This window comes from Anabrus simplex, chromosome 8 (assembly GCF_040414725.1).
Source record: "Anabrus simplex isolate iqAnaSimp1 chromosome 8, ASM4041472v1, whole genome shotgun sequence".
NCBI classification, from domain to species: Eukaryota; Metazoa; Arthropoda; class Insecta; order Orthoptera; family Tettigoniidae; genus Anabrus; species Anabrus simplex.
This window is the reverse complement of record NC_090272.1, coordinates 132,859,279-132,884,090: the sequence shown is the minus strand read 5'-3', so window position 1 is coordinate 132,884,090 and position 24,812 is coordinate 132,859,279. Positions and strand designations below refer to the sequence as shown.

Here is a 24,812-nt window from a genome sequence, read left to right as displayed (position 1 = left end):
CCAGTTCAATGAAAAACCTATTGGCAACATAGTAGGGTATTTTGAAACTTGGTAAGAAAGAGTTTATTTTTTAAAAATGGATTTCTTACACACATTGAAGGTACACTACAACCGTCACTGTTCCATACAAAATCCTCTAGCTTTGCTTTGTTTTTCTTAAAATTGCACACAGTTTGTACTTCTCTTCCATACTCTTTCACCAGCTTAACAGCCGACTCTGTTTTCTCAAACTTTTCTGTAACTTTCAATTTTAGTTTTATTGTTAAATTTTCACTTGATGGACACCATCTAGTGTGTTTGAAACTGATCAAATACAAGGAGAGCTTTCTTCTTTAGCAGCATGCCTTTCCTCCTCCTCCACACTTTATCAATCCATACTTTCATGCCATTTTCCTCCATACAGTCCTTTCATGCATCTGCACAACCATACCTCATGGTATCTTTTCCTTGGGCTGAGCCTTTCACTTGAAGATTATCTTTGGTAGCAGCTTAGTGTCATTAGCACAACATGCAAGTATTACAGTGTACTGTGTTATCAAGTACGCTCCTTTTCACTGGAATGCTTTTTCCAGCTTTCTCCGCAACCGTCCTATTTGTGGGTACATCAGATGTGAGCAGCATTTTGTCCATGTTCGCTACCTGTTCCATTTCAAAATTGTTCTTTTTTTTGTTTTTGAATCACAGATATTTCATATTTTCATGTTCGTTTTCATTTTCATATTCATTTGGCAATTTCTGACAAATTTTAGTTTTGGAACGCATGGAAAGTCCTTTACATTTCATGAAACGATAACACCATGACACTTCCCCTTTGAAATCATCAGCCTTACATTGACAGGCTGTGTGCGCTGTTTTCGTTTTTGAATCTCAGATCTTTCATATTTTCATATTCATCATGTTCATTGTTGTTGAAATCACAATACCATTTTGCTGATTTCTTTGAAACCATTTCAACACTTCACTTTCTATTTCCAGCCACTTGGCACGTTTTCTTCACGCTTCCCGTTACACAGTTTATTCAAAATGTCATTCTGACCAGGGCATGTTCTAATATTTGTTTCTATTGGTGGTGGTTCAAAATGTCTTTTACCATTCCTATTCCAGTGTTCATCTACACATTTCTCAACCTGCAATTTATAGTTTGCAGTATATGAATCCTGCCTGTTAGTATTTTCCATACCGGGCGAGTTGGCTGTGTGGTTAAAGTCGTGCAGCTGTGAGCTTGCATCCGGGATATAGTGGATTCGAATCCCACTGTCGGCAGCCCTGAAGATGGTTTTCCATGGTTTTCCATTTTCACACCAGGCAAATGCTGAGGCTGTACCTTAATTAAGGCCACGGCCGCTTCCCACTCCTAGGCCTTCCCTATCCCATCATCGCCATAAGACCTCTCTGTGTCAGTGCGACGTAAAACAAATAGCAAAAGTATTTTCCATGGTTACTGGTAACTACCGTCATGATTAAACACACACCATACAACTCAGTAACTGATTATTTGGCTGAGATTGCTTCAACAGAATTCTCCCTTACTGACAGCCCATATCGCGTGAGAAATCACGAAAAAGTTGCATCATCTGGCTCGACACAAAGATCTTGGAAGTTAAAAGACTGCTCAGAAGACTTTTAAAAGAAGAAGAAGAAAGCACAACAAATTTGTAGCTTTGTTGTATAAGAAGGACTCATTTTTAAGGCCTATTTTAAAGGTAAAAGAGTGCATCTTATATACTGGAATATATGGTATCCATATATACTCAAATAATTCAGTACTGCAATTCTGCACATAGAATAGGGGAAAAAATTAAAATCCCAAATATTTTGCATAGGCCTACGTGACTTTATTAAATATAAGTTTTATCATCACATGCATATTCGGAAGCAGCTCCACGGAATTGGAATGTAGAAACTGTGCTGCTTTCTGCAACATGAGAGTTACCGGAATGCTGATTAATAACTTGATTTCTATCACTTAAACAGTGAAATACTTGATACTTGCATACCGTATAATCCTGAATACCACTTGCACTAACAACATTTGGAAAAAAAGTCACATGTTTACTTATGATTTTTTAAATTTCTGAAATGTGTCACAAAATGGCTAATTTAAAATACTTTTCAAATGATTGAAACGCTAAAAACACCACAATGAGAAATAAAACTAGTTCAGTTGTACAAATCGGTCACGATTCAACGTCATCAGAACTACCACCATTGGAACTTTAATCACTGTCACCTTCCCATACGTAGTTGTCCTCACTACCATCCATAGAATTTGAAATTTCATATTTCTTGAAACTCTTCTTCACCAGGTCGTCAGAGATGCCATCCTATGCAGTCTTTATCCATTTTGCACAGAAGTTCCACTTCAGATCGTCCAGTTGGTGTCAGTGTGTGACTACATTTCAGTCAATACACCATAACCTAGTTCACATCTTTCAGTCATGTATTTATGAAGTCGTTCTTCACTTTCAGGAAACTGTGCACTCCACCCTTAGAAAGGTCTACAATCACCAATATTTTTTAATAATATTTCCTTCTTTTTTCTCCAATCCTTAATACACAATCCATCAATATCACATTTTCTGCTGGCGGCACAATTTCCGTAGTTTCAGCTTCTTTTACAACTGTAAGTATCTTACTCACGGTAAATAAATGATCACAAACAATTTTTGAATTCACTTGTTACCATTGATGCTTCTTCACTCAGAACGCAAAGTATTAATCAACTTTCGCACCATGTGGTTCCAGTAATGCGGATATGAGTGATGGAGAGAGATTTCAGCCATTGCCAAGTCGCATGATAAGAAACCGCTGTTGCGGCATTGACGTGTCTTAGGAAAATTGTATTATGAGACCACGATACGAAAGGTTTAAATATGACCCACACTCAAATTTAAGGAGCAGGAAGGAATCTGTAAAAAATAAAAATAAAAAATGTGTGGGTGGTATTCGGGATTATATGGTTCCTTCCCTAACATTCATCTCCATTTATACCATCGTCGTCGTCATCTCCATTCTATCTGGCGAGTTGGCCGTGCAGCTGTGAGCTCGCATCTGGGAGATAATGGGTTCGAACCCCACTGTCGGTAGCCCAGAAGATGGTTTTCCGTGGTTTCCCATTTTTACACCAGGCACTTGGTGTGAAAAGATTAAGGCCATGGCCACTTCCTTCCCATTCCTAGGCCTTTCTTGTCCTATCGTTGCCATAAGACCTGTCTGTATTGGTGCGATGTAAAGCAAATAGCAAAAAAAAATCTCCATTGTTCTCGTTCCACACAATGCCGTCCTCAGTACGTCAAATGCATTTGATATATCACACTTCTTGAAATTCTCGAGTATTAAGTTCTGGGGTAATCAGGTCCACATGGTCTTGATTCACATACATATCACCTCCAGGTTGGGTCTCTCTGACATTTTTTTTGGTTGACATGTTTATATTGTTGCTACCTGCCATCCATTCCATGTATGCTTTTTGTGAGGCTTGTGAATGCACACATCAAGCAGTTGAATTACAGATGTGAGTCCACCAGGTAGGATCACTTGATCTGTATTCCCTCATTATTGCAGACAAGCTCTCACTTCATCTTTCATATGCCCACAAAAAGTGGCCATCAGAATCATGCTGTTGAAGTTTGAGAGTGCCCCCTGTTGATTTTTCCATACCTGTTTTACGTGATCGAGCGTAAGGGTTATGCCCGTCCAGCTCTTTTCCTTAAACCATGGTCTTACGCCGGGCACACCGATTTTTGGCAAAAGTTTGCAACTTAAAACTACGGTAAGTCAGCAATTCTCCCCCATCCGCTGTGGTGCACAACTTAGCGGTGCACCTTAACTTCTCACAGGTGCTTGTCCTTACAGAGATGAACTTCATTTCTCTTTTGCTAACCAGTGTCCAATAGCATTTCGAAATAAACTAGTTTGATCAGTGTTTTCAATTTGCCGAATTTGATAATTATGTTGCTGCCACAAATTGATGATTTAACGTCGGAATTTTTTAGATTTTCTCTTTTTACGCATCAGGAGGCTGTTGAATGATATCCCTTGGTATTGAAAAAGCCAACTTCAAAACTAGCTTTGAAGTTCTTAATTTTTATTTTCTTCGCTATAGCCAGTGCTTTTTTTTGCCAGTGTGCAATGGTACTGGCACCTTTATTGACAGAGAAATTTATTATAAATATTCCAGTAGGTGGTACTGTGTTCACATATTGAATTTTCAGTTTTGATTCTCGCAAGTTGGTACCATGCTTACATGTTCCATAGGCTTCATAGGTTGGTAACACAGGCAGAAACAGGAAGTTGTGTTTACTTTCTGATTGTTTCCAATGTCAAGACTATCATTCTGTATCTGCTCTGCAACATTCAGGTGTACGTGTGAGTTTTGAATACATCTACTGTAAATTAAATCATTGCAATTATTGTTCAAAATGAGTAAATTTGATAGTTATTTTATGTTATTAAGCAAAATAAGTTACTTGTGATCCTATAAAACACAAAACTAGCACGGAAAATACACACGGGGAGGAGGATCACACAACCAAGACCTATGATTCACAGGGTCAAAAGGAAACAGATTCTAATAATGACTGGCCAGACTGTTGGACACTTTTGAAAAAAATGGCTTCTGCGAGAGTGGGAAGTGGATGGTGATGATAAGGGTATATCATAGTTGATGTTACAAGTGTAGAAGTTGCTGTAATAGCACCTGGAGGGTGAATACTATCACCTTTTCTTGCAGAAAAAGAACTCTGGCTATAGCTATTGTTTTTTTTAACTTACACATTTTTGTGGAAACCGCATAACCAAATTGCCATTTCTCCTTGATGTACTCTCACAATTTTTCTTCCACTTCTGGATACTTCACTGCTTTGCAGCTAAAGCTCTACAGCTACTGGTGGTTTCCATCAAAAGAGCATTCTTACATGGGCAGTCATGAATGCCGCTTTTACTAACCTCATATTTCCTACCTGCAGCTCTCTTACCTTGTTTTTCAGCTTCTTTAATTTTTTTTTTTTTTAATCTTTCACTCACTGTATATGAGCGATAATGACACATAGCTATGATTTTATTGGTTAGCGTAGTCGCCTTCAGTTCAGAGGGCCCTAAATTCCATTCCCAGCCAGAGTCGGTGATTTTTAACCTTAACCCTTGTCTAGTCGTGAGAAAATTAGTACGTTACTAGTCGCGCATGGAGGTAACCTCCGGGGTTAAAATGTGTGACATTCTCGTCCTTTGAGATGTTGTTTTGGCATGTTCGTTTGCAGTATTCTTCGGTATAATGAAAAGAAACCCTTTTAAGTACTTGTAGGTTATTTTTACACAGTTTGTTTGATCTAAAAGCAGAATACTGTACACCGCAACTATGTAGAATGATCTTATGATATTAAATTTGTGAGACTCACCATTACCTACGACAATCACATCGTATTAATATTGTTCTAAAATAAGTTTAGAAAAGCAAAACAACAAGGTCATCAACCTCCAAAATAAAAATATTATGCACTAAAATATAAGGTAATTTACTTAATCGCACACGGAGGAAACGTCCAGGCGATGTCACTCCTCAATCGCACACGGAGGAAACGTCCAGGCGATGTCACTCCTCACAACATTGATCCCACACTCGCATACAAAATGCACAATCTAGCCAAAATGCTGACAGGACTAGTCCAAATGAACAAGGAGAAAGGTATAGGGATGGGGAGACCCACAGTTCAACTGGGAAGTTCAGTACCGTGAAAACTGTAATCGGCCGGGAGGAAATCTCCGTGAGCAACTAATTAAAGATTAAATGATTAATTCCCCTGACTCAGGGACTGGGTGTCTATAATGTCTCCAACATCCCTGCTACTCATACTCCATACACAACACTATCCTCTACTACAATAACATGGAGTTTCCCATACATGGCAGGTGCCACCCACCCTTGTAAAAGGGTCTACCTTACAAGGACTGTACTAGATATAGCCTCACAAAATTATTATTATTATGATTTGATTTGATTTTTTATCACACAAATATTCACTTGCGATCTGCAGACACCAAAACCAATTCAGGGAGCTTTCTTCTGTGACCATCCAAGCAAGAATGAAGCCACATGTGAGAGGATCTGTGCATGAGAATATGAATGGAAGATTCTACTGTTGTCAAGAAATATTTTGTTGCAAACCTTGTCCCAAAAGACATTTAATATAATTGTTTTAGAAAAGATTATGCCCAGATTATTAGAGTAAATACAATATATACTGCACCCAATCCTGCAAAGAACTACTAATTATTGTAACCCCCCCTTTACAGAAGAGAGCGCATAATACAAGTTATATATAAAACAAGTAATGATGTAATAATTCAAAAATAACAAACCTGAATGAATAACGTCCGCCGATGATACACCAGGAAAAACATTTTAAATTTCAACAACATATAGGTATGCAGGGTTACCAACATGACAACTAGAGAAAGGATATATGGGAAGCAGACCGGAAAACCCTACAGAGGGCGAGATCTTACGTGACGTTGTAGCGAAAGAAACGTGAGAGCATTATCCCTTTAGTCTAATTTACTCACAATAAAGAATATTAACAAAGAATGTTAACAAGGTATAAAACACCAATTAAAAGGATAACATTATCAATTAAGAAAAAGGTTAAATCGAACCACGAGGTTCCTATCAGTGGTTCTGCAGGAAATCAAATAACACAATATTACAATTACATTTAAGAAGGTGAGCATAACTTCGACGATGAAATTTACGAGGAAAATTTAACAGGGAATATGACATAATTACAATAATCTTACAAGGCAAATCCAAAGAGTTTACAAGGAAAGTAAACAACAGAAATTTAAATTTAGCGCAGAGGCCTTTAGAGGTGCAGTCCTCTCCTAATACACATCAGTGAGGGACGCATAGCTCAACAGGTGTACACTAAATTGATGCGGAATTACTGGAGGCAACTTGGAAGGAAAAATTAAAATTTACATTTACACCAAAAAAAAAAAAAAAGGAATTGCCTCCAAAACAAAGGTGAAAACCCGGGTCTAAGGTAAACTCCGAACAAATGAATTTACATATTAATTTAACTCTTGAGAAAAGAAAATATGCTTACCCTGGGATGTCTGGAGCCGGTGAGCGGACCACCTTACAAGGTGCGTCCGATTGTTAAGACGTTACGAAAACCAAAGGCGCTGAACAGAGCCTTGCTTCTGCTAAGGAGCCCAAAGGCCGGAAATTGAGAAATACTCAAACAGCCAATCAGGGAAGCTACGTATGATTCGACCATAAGTTTCACCAATACAATTTATTGTTATTTTCGCCAATCGCCTTACAGCACCATATATGGTAATGTGGGAAACATATTCTAGAGGTTTCGATTGCAAAACTCGGCGATTCTGTGATCGAAGCCTCCACGTGGCAACTACAGGGTGATACAAAAAATGGGTTACAACAAACATACAGCAGAGTCTCGATTATCCGACCTAAACGGGACCTGGAGTATGTCGGATTACCGAAAATGTCAGATAATACAGAACAACTTTGAAAATGAACTGAAACAAATAGGAAGGCTGTACTCTAGTACTAAAACAATGACATGTTTTACGGTACTCTATTTATTCCATTATCAGTTCAATTGTACAGTGCATGCAGTATTGAACGAAAGCATTCCAAATGTCTTACGAAAGGAAACTTGTCAACAATGTCTGCTTGCCTGCTGATCCACGTTTTCTTGCTGCGAGATCCCGCCATCGATGAAAAATCAGCACCTCCGTTGCGCTTGCTTCCGGCTGTTGCTAAACGTAGGTTAATGCCATTTCCAATGCACTTAATCCTTCACTGTGAGTCATCGTTTTCTCCTCGTGTTCTGCAATACCTCGTTCTTCATCATCATCCTCATTTCCATTAGCATTCACAAAATCAATAATATCAGGGTCAGTTAGTTCAAACACCTGATCTTGTGCACACCACTTACTCGCATCTTCAGTTGTTGCATCCTCACAGCCAGGAATGCAATTCAGTAGGGGCACAATATTTTCCATGTCTTCTTGTACCACCTCTCGATGTTCAACCTCACTCAACAATATGTTCCAAGACTTTGCTAATGTCGTTGTTTCAACTTCTTCCCAAGACTGCGCTATCCAATATGCCACATCTTTCATGTTGATTTGTTTTAACTTTTCTATCATGTCGTTGCCATTGTCCATTTCCTCTATCAGGGATGAAAGGAGTTTCCGCCGATATTTCCTCTTCAATGTTTCCAGCACACCTTGGTCCATTGGCTGGCATAATGATGTCACGTTAGGAGGGAGGAACATGACTTTGATATCACCACTTCTAAGTTGCTCTTCATTTGGGTGTGATGGAGCGTTGTCTAGTAGAAGAAGCGTTTTTCTAGGGAGATTGTTCGAAGCTAGAAATTTTTCTGGAACAAACTGTGTAAAAAATCAGTCTTTAAAGATGTCAGCAGACATCCAGGCAGTCTTCTGATTCATGTAATGGACTGGAAGAGCATTAACAGAAATGTTTTTAAAAGCCCTAGGCTTCTTTGCTTTACCAATCATAAGCAATTTGCTTTTAAGTTCCCAGTAACATTACTACAGGCAAAAACAGTAACTCTTTCCTTACTACGCTTGTAGCCAGGTGCAGACGTCTCGGCTTGGGCTGTGAGAGTTTTTGATGGCAGCATCTTGAAATTTAGCCCAGTCTCATCACAGTTAAAAATCTGATCACCAGTTAATCTTTCAACAAGAATTATTTCTTGAAATTCCTTTTTAAATTTCACAACCTCATCGGATTTAGCTGACAGTTTTCTCCACAGATATTAAGCTGCCTAATGCGTACCGTTTTTTCCACCGATCAAGCCACCCCGCACTGGCAGTAAAATTAGGGTCCCTTTCATTAAACTCCTTCTGGAAATACACCGCCTTTGCTTGCAGAATGGGGCCAGATATTGGCAGGCCCTTTTCCTGGTGTTGAGTGAACCAAAGAAATAGCGCTTCACTTACTTTTTTGTACTCACATTTTTTCATTGTTTTTCTAATTTTCAGTGCATCACTTGTTGCTCTGGTAGAGCACCACTTTTCAATTTCTTCCCTCTTTTTTTCTTCCAGTCTCCCACTGTAACACGTCCAACACCATAATCTGAAGCCACTTTTTGAAGAGTTTCCCCTTTGTCCAGTCTCTTTCATGCACTCAACTTGTCTTCCATAGAAACAATCACTTTCTTCCGTTTACTCGCCATACTCACAAAGGATATGAAAACTATAACATCCGCACCCAACCAATACTATAATGAACAATGACTGACGAGTCACTGCACCTGTCCTAGAGAGAAAAACCGGTCCTACCGCCAGCGGTCAGGCCAGTGCTTGTCCCATGGTCGCACCCTCCACACCGGGTGTCCCTGAATTTAGTCTCCACCAAAAGTTCAAATTAAGTCTACCAGTGTCGGATAACACGGAATGTCGGATAAGCGAAGGTCGGATGAGCGGGACTCTACTGTATTACTGGAGATCTCCAATATCAAAGTCTTCCAATACTTATAATGATTATTAAATATCAACAGTTAAATATCAACAGTCTCTCCTGTAAGTCCTGAAAATTCTTTAAATCCACAAATTTCACAGAAATAAAACACACAGAAATTTACATAAATGTACAGCAACAAAAAAAAACACCAATATTTATTAGAATTCTTCAAAAATGTCAGTTCCTTAGTTTCTTTCAATGCCGGTTTCATGACAAGTCAAGAATTAAATTATTCCACCGACTGTGAACTCACCACTGGCGACAATTATAAATTGATAATACTAGATAAAAGAATCTAATTCTATTTGATTTTTCACATTAAAAATGTTAAGATCAATTTTGATTCACTTACTCTTATTATTTTACCTCTGATTTTTCTGACTTGTTGTATGAATACTTTGCAGGAGAAGCAAACCATTATAAAGAGTTTGTGGTCTAGGGCTTACCATAGTAGCGTCTTGTCTTCTTGGTTGTGGTTTAATTCTTAGCTATGCCTTGAATTTAAGTTATTTCAAGATCGGATACAGGATCGCTCAGTCTCAGAACCACTCCTACAAAAGTATGTGCCGGGCTGAGTGGCAAAGACAGTTGAGGCGCTGGCCATCTGACTCCAACTTGGCAGGTTCGATCCTGGCTCAGTCCGGTGTTATTTGAAGGTGCTTAAATACATCAACATTGTGTGGGTAGATTTGCTGGCACATAAAAAACTCCAGTGGGACAAAATTCTGGCACCTCGGCATCTCCAAAAACTGAAAAAGCAGTTAGACGTAAATCCAATAATATTATTATTATTATTTCCAATAGTTTCAGCTTCTGTTACAACTGTAAGTTTCTCACTCACAGTAAATAAATGATCACAAACATTGTTTGAATTCATTACTTATTACCTTTGATGCTTCTTCACTCAGAACGCAAAGTATTAATCAACTGTCACACCATGTGGTTCCGGTAACACAGATGTGAGCGATGGAGGGAGATTTCAGCCGTTTAAGTTATTTCAAGGTCTGATACAAATAGACCAAAATAAAAAGTCTGAAGAAAACACACTAAAAATAATCTTGAGGTCTTCTCAATGAGGCGACATGTAAGAGTAATGATTTCTCTGGCAATTGAACATATCATAATAACTTTAAATATAATGTAAAAGTTTTTATGTATTCCTTTGTAATATCAGTTGTATTGTTCTACTTTAAATTGTAGTATTCCTTTTTTCTTTTCTTTTTTCCCTGGGCGGAAAGCCAGCAGCTAATCCACTGTGCTAATACGCCTTCCCCCACCATGCAATATATCATTTTTTTAAATAATCATAAAACTGTTAGTATATATGTTAGTTTCACACCTGTATTATTATTATTATTATTATTATTGGTTTTTATTATTATTGGTTTAAACTCCATTCTTAAGTCATCCCAGAAACATCTCTTCCATTGTTTCCCAGTTCAGTTATTGATGTAGGGATGGTGCCTAATATATGGGCCATGTTCTCAGCTTCCCTGAAGATGATTACCTCGTTGTACTTCCTCTTAAAACAAGAATCACCACCATCATCTCAGCTTCCCAGCAAATACGTGATTCACATATAGATATAAGTAATGATAAGGAACACACAAGTATCAAATCAAGTCATATATAGGGTGATAGAAACAATAAAACACAGGGACAGGTCAGTGTGGAAAAAGGCAGCAAGAGAAAGAGAAAACAAGGGCAAAAATGAAAATATAAAAGGTCAAGTACAGTCACCACATCTTCAGATAGGTGGATACTCTCTAGAGATGGGAGTTAAATATCGTAACATTTCGTGATCATGTTAAATTGGTAATGAGCGGAAACAGCATAGAAATAACTTGTGAAGATTAAGCAAGGTCAAATGGATGCTTATAGAAAAAGTCTAGAAATAAAAAAATGCTTTATGAGACAAACTTTTTTTCTCATTTTTAGGAAATAAGGAATTCCCCTACATTTATTAACTTTAAATATAAAGTTATGTTCAACAGCCAGAGAAATCGGTATGCTTACATGTCGCCTCATTCAGAAGACCTCAAGATTATTTTTAATGTGTTTTCTTCAGACTTTTTGTTTTGGCCTATTTCAATAAACATGGTCAATTATTTACAATACTAGTTGCTCCACATAGTTGGATTTGATAAAAAAGGATTCAGAAAGCTCAACATTGTTCTTATTGTTGTGCATGCCTTATTTTATACTGTACTTCTTATGGCCAATTTTAACATAAATATGTCTTTGAATATTGGATGTCTTGCAATTTGTCTTCATCAGCTGAAGATGTCCCTAACCCTAACTAGGGGACAAAATATGTACTGAAATGTTAAAGATTTTATGTATTCTTTTGTAATATCAGTTGTATGGAAAAGGTGGACTCTGTCTCTTTTAACAAATATAAATACTATTTTTAGTACGGACCAAAAAATGAAATTTATTTCTTGGAACTGTATGTATTCCTAGCTACTCTTGCTGTGGTTATTATATTTTCTAAAGATATGGAAAGTTACAATTCATTGTCTCATATTTTCTAAAGATATGGAAAGTTACAAAATTCATTGTCTCTCTTCCCATAACTGTAGTATTCCCTTTTTTTGTTTTCCTGGCCGGGAAGCCAGCAGCTAATCCACTGTGCTAATACACCTTACTCCACCATGCAATTTATCACTTTTTTTTTTTTAATAATCATTGAACTGTTAGTATATATGTTAGTTTCACACCCATCTTAAGCTGCCTTGGTACCAAGCTCGATAGCCGCAGTCGCTTAAGTGCGGCCAGTATCCAGTACAAATTTCTATAAAATAATTTTCCGCCTTGTCAATACTCAGAATGCTGTCGAAATGTGACAGTGTCCTGTTTGTACAGGTATACAATTACTTTCTCGTAAAAGAAATTCTTGGATGAATAGTTCCTCGACAAAACCAAAGAAGAAAATTGTGTTCCATTAATAGGTTTGTAGAAAGTAATTCTTTATAAAGTATTGACAAGGCGGAAAATTATTTTATAGAAATTTGTATATAAGTCAATACGGACCAAAATGGTGAAAATAGTCCATTCCAGTATCCAGTATTCGGGAGATAGTAGGTTCGAACCCCACTGTCGGCAGCCCTGAAAATGGTTTTCATGGTTTCCCATGTTCACACCAGGCAAATGTTGGGCTGTACCTTAATTAAGGCCATGGCTGCTTCCTTCCCACTCCTAGCTCTTTTCTGTCCCATCGTTGCCATAAGACCTATCTGTGTTGGTGTGATGTAAAACAACTAGCAAAAAAAACTGCCTTGGTATATCAGAGAGATTTAATTTAGCTCACATCGATAGCTCTGAATGCTGTCAAAATGTGACAGTGTCCTGTTTGTACAGGTATACAATTACTTTCTCGTAAAAGAAATTCTTGGATGAATAGTTCCTCGACAAAACCAAAGAAGAAAATTTTATTCCATTAATAAGTTTGTAGAAAGTAATTCACCAGATTAGCTACTGAATTTGCTCATTATTCAAGTTTCCAAATATCTGTTCTTTGAACTGAAGGAATATGTGCTTTCTTGCTGTAGCTGAAGACTGAGATGGTGACGGAGGTCACTGCCCGCGTACTGCATGGTATGCAACAGATGTTGGAACGCCAAGCGGGGTGTTACTCTTCTCTTGATAGGAACAATGCTGCATGGCCTACCACCAAAAACAAGAAAAAGAAGAGAGTATCTGATGAAGATTCCTCGGATGGTACTTTGGGAAGTGATTCAAGGTACTTTTGGAAGAACAAAAATCAATATTATAAAATATTATTATATTTTAACCATTACAAATCAGTAACATATAGACTGTGCATATGTTATTGAGATACTTATAGCTTTATATTGAGAACAAGAAAAATGTAAGTAATAAACTTACTGCCCTTAATAAACAGGAGATAAAGAATCCACCTTGCCAATACTAATTTAAAAAGAAGATTTGATATATATTAATTACTCGTACATGTTTCGAGAACATATCATTCTCTTCTTCAGCAAAAGTATTTCATAATTTCAATGACTTGATTAAAATAAATAGATGTTCAATTATTATGATGTATGTTGGGTATTCAGCCCAAAGGCTGGTTTGATCCTCCACAGCTCCGCCAATAGCTGTCATAAACAGCCTAGGCGTCACTGAAGAGGCATACTAGGGAAATGAGGAGTGGGGTAGTTTCCCGTTGCTTTTCTCACCGAGCCAGAAGTTGCTATTACATATCAGTCTGCCAAGCCCACTGAAATGCATGCACCAACTAACCCTATGAGCGATATTTTCACACCATTCATAACAAGGACTGGCTGCATAAGGAATGGTATTACTAGCATTGCTCATACCTCAGTCACTTTCATATTGTCAAAGCCAAGGATGAGACTGAAGCAGGGCAATGAAAGTAACAAATTTATTCTAGCCCATACCATAAGACATAATGCACTGTAAACACTACATCTCGCCAACAAAGGCATTACTTAAAACAGTTGAAATATAGCTATTACATAATGTCTGTTTTTTCACCTTCAGAAATCTTAAACTATTAAATGGTTCACTCAGATAACACTGAACATTTTTTCTTCTTTTTTTTTTCTTTCATAAGAGGCACCTAAGCCAAGGCTCATAATGGTGCAGTACAGTTAATTACATTTGGCTACAGAGATGAGATTTGAGAACATCAGCTTCTAGAACAAAACTATAATACACTGTATATTGACTTTTAATATTAAGGTAGCTATCATAGTGATAGAAACCAAATATGAACTGCAGTGATATAGTATACTAAATCAGTACTCTATAGGCTTGACATTTTTACTTTTAGAAAATTAACAAGCTTGGTTTTAAAAATGAGTAATTTAGTGGCTTCTCGAGTATGCTCAAGAAGCCTATTGAAAAACTTTACAGAGTAATGCTGTAAAGAATTAGTGCCATACTTAGTAGACTGATTATTTACAGTGAATTTTAGTAGATCCTCTAGTACTATACACGGTGCGTTCCATAAATAATGCGACCAAATTCATAAAAAATCATTTATTGAATATATTCATACAAATAATCAAAAATCTTCAAAATAGCACCCTCTTGCGTCGATACACTTCTGGAGGCGGTGTTTCCATACCTGGAAGGCATTTTCTGGAATGTCCTTCAGAGCCGATGTAACATGCACCTGGATTCTTTCAATCGTGTCCCAGTGTTTTCCTTTCATGTCTCCTTTTAACCGAGGAAACAAAAAAAGTCAGCGGGAGCCAGGTCAGGACTGTAGGGAGGCTGGGGAACCAATGGGGTGTTGGTCCTGTCCAGGAAGTCGTTGACAATGAAGGCGTGATGAACTTTCCACGTGTCCTTGATGTCACTTCGGCAGCCCGAGACCCTCCTTTTCAGTCTTTTGAGCACTTCCAAGTAGTAAGCTGAGTTCACTGTAGTCCCGGTAGGTATGAATTCGTGGTCGACAATGCCTCGGACATCAAAGAAGACAATGAGCATGGTTTTGATCCTGGACTTGCTCATGCGTGCCCTTTTGGGACGGGGCGAAGAACTCTGCCTTTTTGTCTCAGGGTCGTACTCAAAAATCCATGACTCATCACCAGTGATAACTGAGTTTAAAAAATTAGGATCATTTTCACACATTTCCAACATTTTTCGGCACCGAAGCACTCGCATGTCCTTTTGTTCGTCGGTCAACACTTTTGGTACCAGTTTGGCGCACACCTTTCACATGTTTAAATCTTCAGCCACAATGCGGAAAACTGTTGTTTTTGCCATGTTTAGAGTTTGTGCTATCAATTGAAGGCTCAGCCGTCTGTCAGAGTTCAAACAATCGCTCACACGTGTCACATTTTCGTCGACTCGTGAGGTTGATGGCCGTCCACTGCGAGGTTCGTCGGTGATCTCCTCTCGGCCCTCCATGAACGACTTGTGATTTGGACAAGCAATCCGTCCCAAAGGCCTGCTGAAGTAATGGAAACGTTTTGGTGGCGGACTTCCGAAATTTAACGCAAAATTTGATAGCGTACCTTTGCTCTACAGAACGATCCATTGTGCCGTGTTACATTAACTCAAAACGGGCTTGACGGAAACGCACGTCCTGACTCTCCGGCAGCTCACTGCCGAATGAGACAAAGAGCGTTTGAAGCTAATACTCCCCTCCACCTAGCCCAGCAAGTTAGAACACGCGGCGGTGTACAGTTGTGTCAGAAAAAAATTGGTCGCATTACTTATGGAACGCACGTTGTATGAATGTATATCAGAATTCAAGTTGCAAAGTGTGTTGGAATGAGCTTGTCCATTTTTCACTTTATGCAACATAATAGCTGTTCTTCTGAGACTGTGAATTCAACTTATGTAGAGTAATTAACATACATTAAATTGTTTTTTTATTAGTATTTATTTACAAGGGGATTCTTTATCTCCTGTTTATTAAGTGCAGTAAGTTTATCACTAAGTATTCAAGACGGACCAATATAGATAATTAAATGGTCAAATTTATAGATTCTAAGAAAAATTTACACAGTATTGATATTACTAGGATTAACACGTTGGTTGCCATAGCGGTACGTTGCACCACTGAGTGACTTTCTTGTGAGGCCACGGATGTACAAACTATTGCTGACTGGTGTTGCTATATAACTTTCCCTGCTGGGCTGATGGGCTGCTGAGCTGTTTACTTCTAGCGTACCGCTATGGCCTCACACCAAATCCTGGAGTGCATGGTTTCCAAATTTTAGTTTCTATTACTTATTAGTCCTCCTCCTCCTCCTCCTCCTCCTCCTCCTCCTCCTCCTCCTCCTCCTCCTCCTCTCCTCCTCCTCCTCCTCAAATAAGGGGCGTGACAATGGTACATTTTTTCGAGAAGTAAGATGTAAAATTTAGTTTCTGTACTATTCCCATCAACTTGAGGAGGGCTAAGGTAACATACATCTTATTCTCATTGACTGGAATCAATTCCCTTTCCCTAGATTAAAATGGAAATAACAGTCCTCGGGACTTTATGTACCACTAAGTGGAGTGATTTATTTCCGTTACTCAGCTAGATGAGTTCAAGTGAAAAAAATTTGAAAGACTACTGGTTGCATGACATTTAGAGCTAAATCTTGGGGTGAAAAAACCTTACAAAATGTGGATTTCTTACTTAATTACTCATGTCATCCTAGTAAAAATTACTCGCACCACTACCACATCTAGTATGAATCGTGTCAGAAACAACAGTCTCATCTGTATCGTTTCAGCCTCATCACGGTCTAATTTGGCAATATTAACATCACTGTTATCAGAATCTTTTTTAGAATTATAACTACTCTCCTCATAATCACTAAAACACTCATTTAAGATGCCTTGTATAGCATCGCTAGAAAATTTGTTTGTTTACCAACGCCATTGCTGGGAAAAGTACATGAGTAAAATTGATGAATTTTACTCATCATCAATTTTACTCATCGATAATGAGGTGGAAAGTCATTAAAATGGATTGATAGATAAATAAAACAAAAGAATGAAGCTTTATCTAGATAATTGTGAAGAGATCTTGGACATAGTTCAAAGGAAACTCACGTGATGGAACGACAATTGAGATTCAGCACAGTGTGCGTTAGACACGTCACTCTACAGCAGCAGATGGCTGCTGCATGACGTGTGCTACACATCAGTCCATGCTGTCGGGTAAATTAAAAATTCAGCTATAGGTTGCCCAACAGAGTTCTGGTTTCTCTGCCATCTGGTTGAGTAAAACAGAACATCAAAAAGACATGCAGAATTGACAGTACTTGGTTATGATCACATTATCAGGAGTCACCTAAAACTATAAACTTGCTTTTTACTTTGCAGTGACACAACAACAAAAATGACATCTTCATCAGTCAATCAACTCTCTTTGAGGTGATAATTTTGTGCTGTTCTATTCTACTAACAAGGAAACCTTTCCATGTGCTAATCTCCGATTTGATTGAAATTTGATCCAATCACTTCAGTAGGAATATCTTATTCAGCCATATCAGAATTAGATGCCCATTCTTATATTTAGTACCTGTTTTGGGGTGTCAAAGTTTGCTCATTTAACACATTGCGGACCGGGTGCCGTTCGCCCCATGCACGGCCCTGTTCCCGGCCACTTTCTAACTACCTCTAAGCTGGAGTGCATGCATACAAATAAACTGTCAGAACTTCAATAGCTTTTGAAGGACTATTGTGTATTTTTCTATTGGCCTTCCTGAATAATTGTTGAAATGCAGGATATTTCTTGAAATCTATTTCGGCTCATAGTTTTCGGAAATATTGGTCTTTTTATTAGGGGATCGGTTGGCCAGTAATCTTTCAGACATGATTTCTTCACCTGCCGTATCAATATACACAGAGGATTAATATTTTAATTTCCCTGCTAGTGACATTAGTCCACTTTAGTGTTTTAGGGGATAAGTTATGAGAATGTGATTTCTGCTCATAGTGTAAGTTTGTCTTTTCAGCTACATACTGAAAAAATTCCTCACCAAACATAAGTCCTGCTACTTGTCCTATGTTTCCAGATTCATTAGGCCATACCTTTATACCAGGAGCACCTTCAAAATCCTCTAACCTAGGTTCACTGTTGTCAATAACCCAGTCGTCATAAAACACTGCATTATTTACAATATTTAGAATATTTACACCCGTAACACAAATATAACTTACGACTCGTTCTGCGCTACGTGAGTTCCACACCTTGCCTCGTCATCACTTGAAACATTTCCGTTAGAAGATATTTCATCGTCGAACTCTAAATACTCAGCATCACTTAATATTCGGAGCCTGTATCAGCACATAATTCGCGAATAATTTCATCTTTGTGTAAACACGTGCGATCGCTAGGCGCTGCCATCTTGCATGGCTCTTCGAACTTTGTAAACATGTTGTCAAGAAATGCAAAGAAAATCTATGATATGAAGAATACTCGAAAACAAATGCGACTATCGATTGTGTAGAACCATATGTAACAGAGTTCTATCACCCTTGACCTCCAAATAGTTCCCGTATATCTCAAAAGATAGCACTAAAGTTCAGTCTGCTGGGTCTGCTGCTAACACGAGATAACTCGGGACCGGTCCGCAACGCTCGGCTAGGCAAACACGAGTTTTCTCGGGCCCGGTCCGCAATGTGTTAAGCACCGCATAGACAGGAGTAGCGGCAGGAAACAGGTACAGGTGGGGTGGCCGGCCAGTTCAGGTGTCACAATCTCTCCTCTCACACACACACATTATTTCCCTAACCTCTGTAATCACTACCACTCCATGAGGCGAATGGGTTGCCAGGCAAATGCTGAGACTGTACCTTAATTAAGGCCAGGACCGCTTCCTTCCCAATTGTAACACTTTCCTATTGTTGCATCGCAAAAAACCTTCAATATGTTTATGCGACATTATCCACAATTTAAAAAAAGTTTTCTGCGGCGATAATTGTTGTTTTCCTTACACGGCCGTGTGTCTGTGTTTACGTACTATGCTATATATATGTACGCAGGACCGCACGGTCCCATTCACCGTATGGTGCCAGTGATTGCAGAGGCTAGGGAAGTAATGTGTGTGTGCAAGTGAGAAGAAGTGAGAGCATGGCAAATGAACCAGCCGGCCGCCCCGCCGCTACTCCTGTCTACGTCTACGTGGTGCTAAAATGAGCCAGATATATGGCTGGATATCTAATTTTGATATGGCTGAATAAAATATTCCTACTGAAGTCATTGGACCAAATCTCAATCAGATCGGAGATTTACAGTTGGAAGGGTTTCCTTATAAGTATATGTATGCCTTAGTAAGTTGCTACTGTTCATCGTAGCTACAGCAGACATTGTGGATTATCAAACTACTTATGTATGCTGATGGTATGGTCATCATAACATCTATGTTGGAGAAGGAACTTCAGGCAACATTCAGTCAAATAGTAGGGTGGGCAGAAAGGAATGAGCTGAAGCTGAATATATAAAAGGACTGTTTCTGTGACATTTAGGCCTGGTTTCTGGAATGGTGAGATATCTGTCCGATAGCTATTGATTTGTTACAGCTGTCAACTCAATAAATCTTCACTGCGTTGGACAGCGGAATAGTAGCTAACTTATCGAACTGTTAACTACTGGCTCGATCAAGTTTCATACATACACACTAGATGCCACCCTTTGCAGTGCGTTGGTTTTGTGCAATAGATGTGTTCGCTAAACTGTCAGGCGCATATGCACAAGTAATGCATTGCATTTGAGCTTTCCATGTAGCTCCTATTATCTCCTCTTTGCCATGCAGCAAGAAATTGGTATTCAACTAGTTCTTGCAGGCGTGGGTGTCAGTTTCATAGTGTTTAAGGACAGTCAGAAGAATTTGACGTTGTTTGAGGATTTCTAATAAAATATGCATACTAGCAGCACATGTCACCCGTGGTCCAGTTTGCACTGAGCTTTATAAATGTGTAACCAGATTTGGGGATTACATGGCGTAAACATTATGTAATCTACTTGGTACCTTTTGGCGAGGGCGTACACAAAATTAAAACATAATAATAATAATAATAATAATAATAATAATAATAATAATAATAATAATAATAATAATGAACATTACCAGGAAAAAATATTTTTAGACCAGATCAAATAACTTCGAACACATGCGCACGATTAAAGCAGAAAAACAGCCAAATGTAATTATCAATTTAGGCAACATGACAACTAAAGGAACAGAGGTGGGAAGCGGTTGGGACCCAACCCGGGCAGTGAGAAGGTATTGACATTGCTGGTGAAATGAAATCAGTGGTGATTCAACTTACCGATTACAGTTTACTAAAATAATAATAATAATAATAATAATAAAAATAAGTAACATTACAATCGGAACCATCAATGTCGCAAGTTTAACATAGCAAATTTAGAGAGATGCATACAAGCTTAATAGAAATAAATAACATTACAATCGGAACCATCAATGTTGTGGGTGTAACATGGCCAATTTAGAGAGATGCATACAAGCTTCACAGCGGAGAGTTTAAACAAACATACCAAAATTAAGAATAGTTTAATGCAATTAAGAGAAGTAACACATATTCAGAAATGACGCCTACCTGTTAAGACATAACGAAAGAAGGAAAAGGTGAAAATAATTAACATCTTAACACAGAGTCCATTCAGGAAGCAGCCTTTCCTAAAACACTCCAGAACAAGGAGCTCGTCCTGAACGAGAATATGTTAAGAGGAAACTGAATTACGAGAGGCAGACCCTGGGGAAAATTAATATTTACTCATTTGTACAATTACAGCCAAAGAAAAGGGAAATTAAATTTTACATATAAAACAATTTACGAAACCAGAAGAAAAGGGAAGTGCCTCTAAAACAAAATGAATATGACTAACCGCGCAGGCTAAGTCATGTAAAATTAAATTTGGCGAATGGGAGAAATCCTGGGGAAAATTTCGAAGGTAAAGAAAATTAAATTAAAGACTACATTTGAAACTTAAAAAACTCGAAACCATAACTGAATAGTGCTTACCTTGGAGGGCCGGGGACCCATCAGGTGGGGAAGACAACTTCTCCTGTCGTCAGTCAAAACAACAAGACAGAGGGAACGAGCTTGGCTATGGCCAAGTGGCCAGAGCCGCAAGTGGTGAAATTGCAAAACAACCAATGAGTGCACCCAGACTTCCCACGTTCACCAATAATAAATGTCCTTATTCTGGCCAATATGGGCCCAGATAAACCTGCTGACAAAATACCAAGCGTAACTTCGAGAAATTTCCATTCTGATGCAACCGGAAATTCCTCGAAGCATCCTACCAGACCTTCCACGTGCAACTACACCGTGCCTCACAAGTTAATACCTTCATGGAAAACATGATTTATACATAAAATCGCCGAAAACCAATACCCTAAAATTATTAAAATTTTTCCCTTAAAACACACATACCCAAAAACAACAACATTTTTCACTTAAAATACACATGAAAAAACAAACAACTTCTTTTTAAAATATTGCACTCACCAGGCGAGTTGGCCGTGCGCGTTGAGGCGCGCGGCTGTGAGCTTGCATCCGGGAGATAGTAGGTTCGAATCCCACTATCGGCAGCCCTGAAGATGGTTTTCCGTGGTTTCCCATTTTCACACCAGGCAAATGCTGGGGCTGTACCTTAATTAAGGCCACGGCCGCTTCCTTCCAACTCCTAGGCCTTTCCTATCCCATCGTCGCCATAAGACCTATCTGTGTCGGAGCGACGTAAAGCCCCTAGCAAAAAAAAATTATTGCACTCAGTTTTTTTGAAGTCCAACAAATAAACATATGAACATACAAAGATAACATATGGTACTTCTTTTTCTTCCCACAGTCCAATTTTTCTAAGTCAGATAAATATTGTTTACAATCATAACATACTCCCCTCCCCAAAACTCGAGCAAAGCTCGAGACAAATAATTCTTACACCTTATTGGCAGTCGTCGTTGCTTTACATTGAATATTCGAAAAAAAAATTAAAATGTCACTATATCAACTTTCATGTCTACTGAAAAATAACATAACAAAATACAACCCTGTGAAAAAAATAATATAGAATTTTGTGAAAATATTTAATGTTCGACACTTATGTTCACTGTAAAGGTGTAGTCAATTGCTAATGCAGGTCGTATTCATTTTCTGTAAGGTACTTTAATTAATTTGTATTTCTGATGAAATTGGACAGGCTACCCAGGATTTCCCTTGCCGAACTGCATAAATTATCCCAGATTACGAGATAACCTGTATCTTAATTGTATCATTCAATCTTAGCCCATTTCAATGTGATTATTACAAAGTAATTAGCATTTTACAACATATCTTTGTAACTATATCTCATAACTTACTAAAATTTTTATTTTATTCTACCATCTTCTTGTCTTACGTTAGTGCACCATAATTTCTTTTCAGCTCCACGTTGAATGTCATATTTTCTTTTTATGTCTGTTTTTCTCTTCTTACTTTGATGCTGGGCATCATAATTTCTTTTTATCTCTAAGTCTTCTTTTGGATCTCCACGTTGAGTATCAGTTTTTCTTTTTAGTCGAGCCATTCTTTTCGAGCTTTACGTTGGTGCGCCAATTTTTCCTTTTTTTATCTTCTCCTTGCCTCTCATTGTCTTCTTTTCTTGCCCCACGATCGGGGGCCAATTTTTTCTTTTTTTTTTTTAAGATCCGACTCCCTTGTTTTGTCTCTTTTCAGTGCTCTCATGATTTTATCTACTTTGACATTGTGTCAATCTTAACTTCTATGGTTTTTATATGAAGTCATTAATTTTAATTAATTCCACTCTAAGTAATCGCACTCATTCAGAATCGATTGATCTTTCATTTCAGGAATAATGTAATGGCACACTTGTAATATCGTTCACTAAAAGCAAACCCACGATAAAATTATATGCTCACTGTCAATGCAAGTAGGCCTACTACGATAAATGTGTAATTATCTGTTATACAGTACTCAGTTACTGGTACCAGTGCTTTTTTAGACACGAAGGCAGTCATAGATACAAATATGATAATATTAAAGGGTATCTTAATTAATATTTGATCAAGAGGGGACATCGGTCTGAGAGAGTGTCACGTAACAGGTGTATACCATATGAAAGTATGACATTGACACAAGCCTGGAATGAAACATCTGGTGATGAGGAACGTACAAATTTGGAGAACACGGAAACAAAATTACAATAGTGTCATTAATCACTGTTTATGGTCACTTACATTGCCTCAATCTCGATTATGGGCTTAATTCCTGATTTAAATTTAATCTGTCAAACTTCATTAGTAGTTAGTGGGACGTAAAAACAATAACATTATTAATCTGTCAAATTTGTGCGTTTAAGGATGGTAAACAATGATAAGCAGCGAAACTTCAAAATGTCACCAAGGTTTGTAGACGACGATTTTGAAGACTAGTTACTTTATCTACAATATTTAGAATATATTGATAACTGGGGAAACAATATGATGATAGTTGAGAGGGGTAACCCTTTCAAATAATTGATGAGAAATAATTAATTGAAAGTTTCCATTTCATTTCTAACAGTTTGTTCATGTGTACACCTTCGATATGTTGGTATTCGTTTTAACCACACAAACAATTGCAGTATGAAAAACAAGTGAGCACATTCAGTATGCTATTTTCACAGAAAATGCTTATGTTTGCTGATTAAATCGCTGCTAACAAAACACTATTACAGTAAGTAATCTGTGGTTATGGTATGTGCACCGCAGTCTTTTTAAACAACAGTTACAATTTAAACCGATATTAAGTAATCTGTGATTTGTCATCATCATCATCATCATCATCATCATCATCATCATCATCATCATCATTGGTTTACTGTCCTAAGACTGATCATTTGCCATAAAATATTTCCATATTATCCTGTTAATTGCTGCTTCTTTCATTGAAACATGATTCTGTGCCTGGATGTCAATTAGAATTTCTTTAAGGAAGGTATGTCACATTCATCATCTTACAGTAGCAGCACATCTCAAAGGCTTCAAGATGGTTCTTTTCATTTTTATTTAGTGTCCACATTTCACAGGCATACAGTGCAACTGTCCATACAGATGCTTGTAGCATTCTCATTCGGAGGGGAAGATTAAGTTGACTGGTACACAGTAATCTCCTCTTCTGCATAAAAACTGTTTTTGCCTGAGCAGTACAGTATATAACTTCAGTTGTGCACCTTCCATTCTCTGTAATCTGTAAGTAAAGGACTTGACTTGGTCTATATCTGAATCATCAATCTTTAAGCAAAGAGGTTTTGGGAATTTCAAATCTGTCATGCATTTCGTCTTTGAGGTGTTTACCTTCATACCATATTGCTGCACCGTTGATGCAGCTCTTGACAACGTTACCTGACCTGATCATCTGCAAACTTAATTACTGTATTTGTATGAGTATTCCATTGATTTTTACTCCTAAATCTGTGCTTTCTAGAGCTTCTGCCATCTTCAACTCTCCAAAAACGTTAAAATTGGGCAGAGATGCCATCCTTGTTTTACCCTTTTCTATCATACTCCTTTTCTGGTAGGGACTGGATTTGTAAGACGTTCTCTCAAATTTACAACAGCATTTTGACCATTGTAGAGGTTCCATATGAATGAGATGAGCTGTTCTTCCACTCCTGTATTTCCCTGATAATGGGAATAATTTATGTCACAAAACTCAGTCAAATGCCTTTTCATAGTCACTGAAGCATACGAACGGATTTCACCTCCTGCTCATCTGTGTTCGTCAAGAATTCTTTTAGAGTGCCAATGGCATCTCGTACCAACTCCTCAATGGAAACCAAACTGTGTTT

At 38.0% G+C, this 24,812-nt stretch overlaps 1 protein-coding gene across 4 annotated transcripts in view; it reads left to right on the top strand.

The window, feature by feature from the left end:
• LOC136878896 (next to BRCA1 gene 1 protein) overlaps positions 1–24,812 on the top strand; it is a 219,112-nt gene that overhangs the window by 45,541 nt on the left and 148,759 nt on the right. For all 4 annotated transcript variants that reach the window (XM_067152484.2, XM_067152487.2, XM_067152486.2 and 1 more), the window contains exon 5: positions 13,069–13,259. In XM_067152484.2, the coding sequence (XP_067008585.2) occupies positions 13,069–13,259 (191 nt within the window). The remainder of the gene's footprint in view (positions 1–13,068; positions 13,260–24,812) is intronic.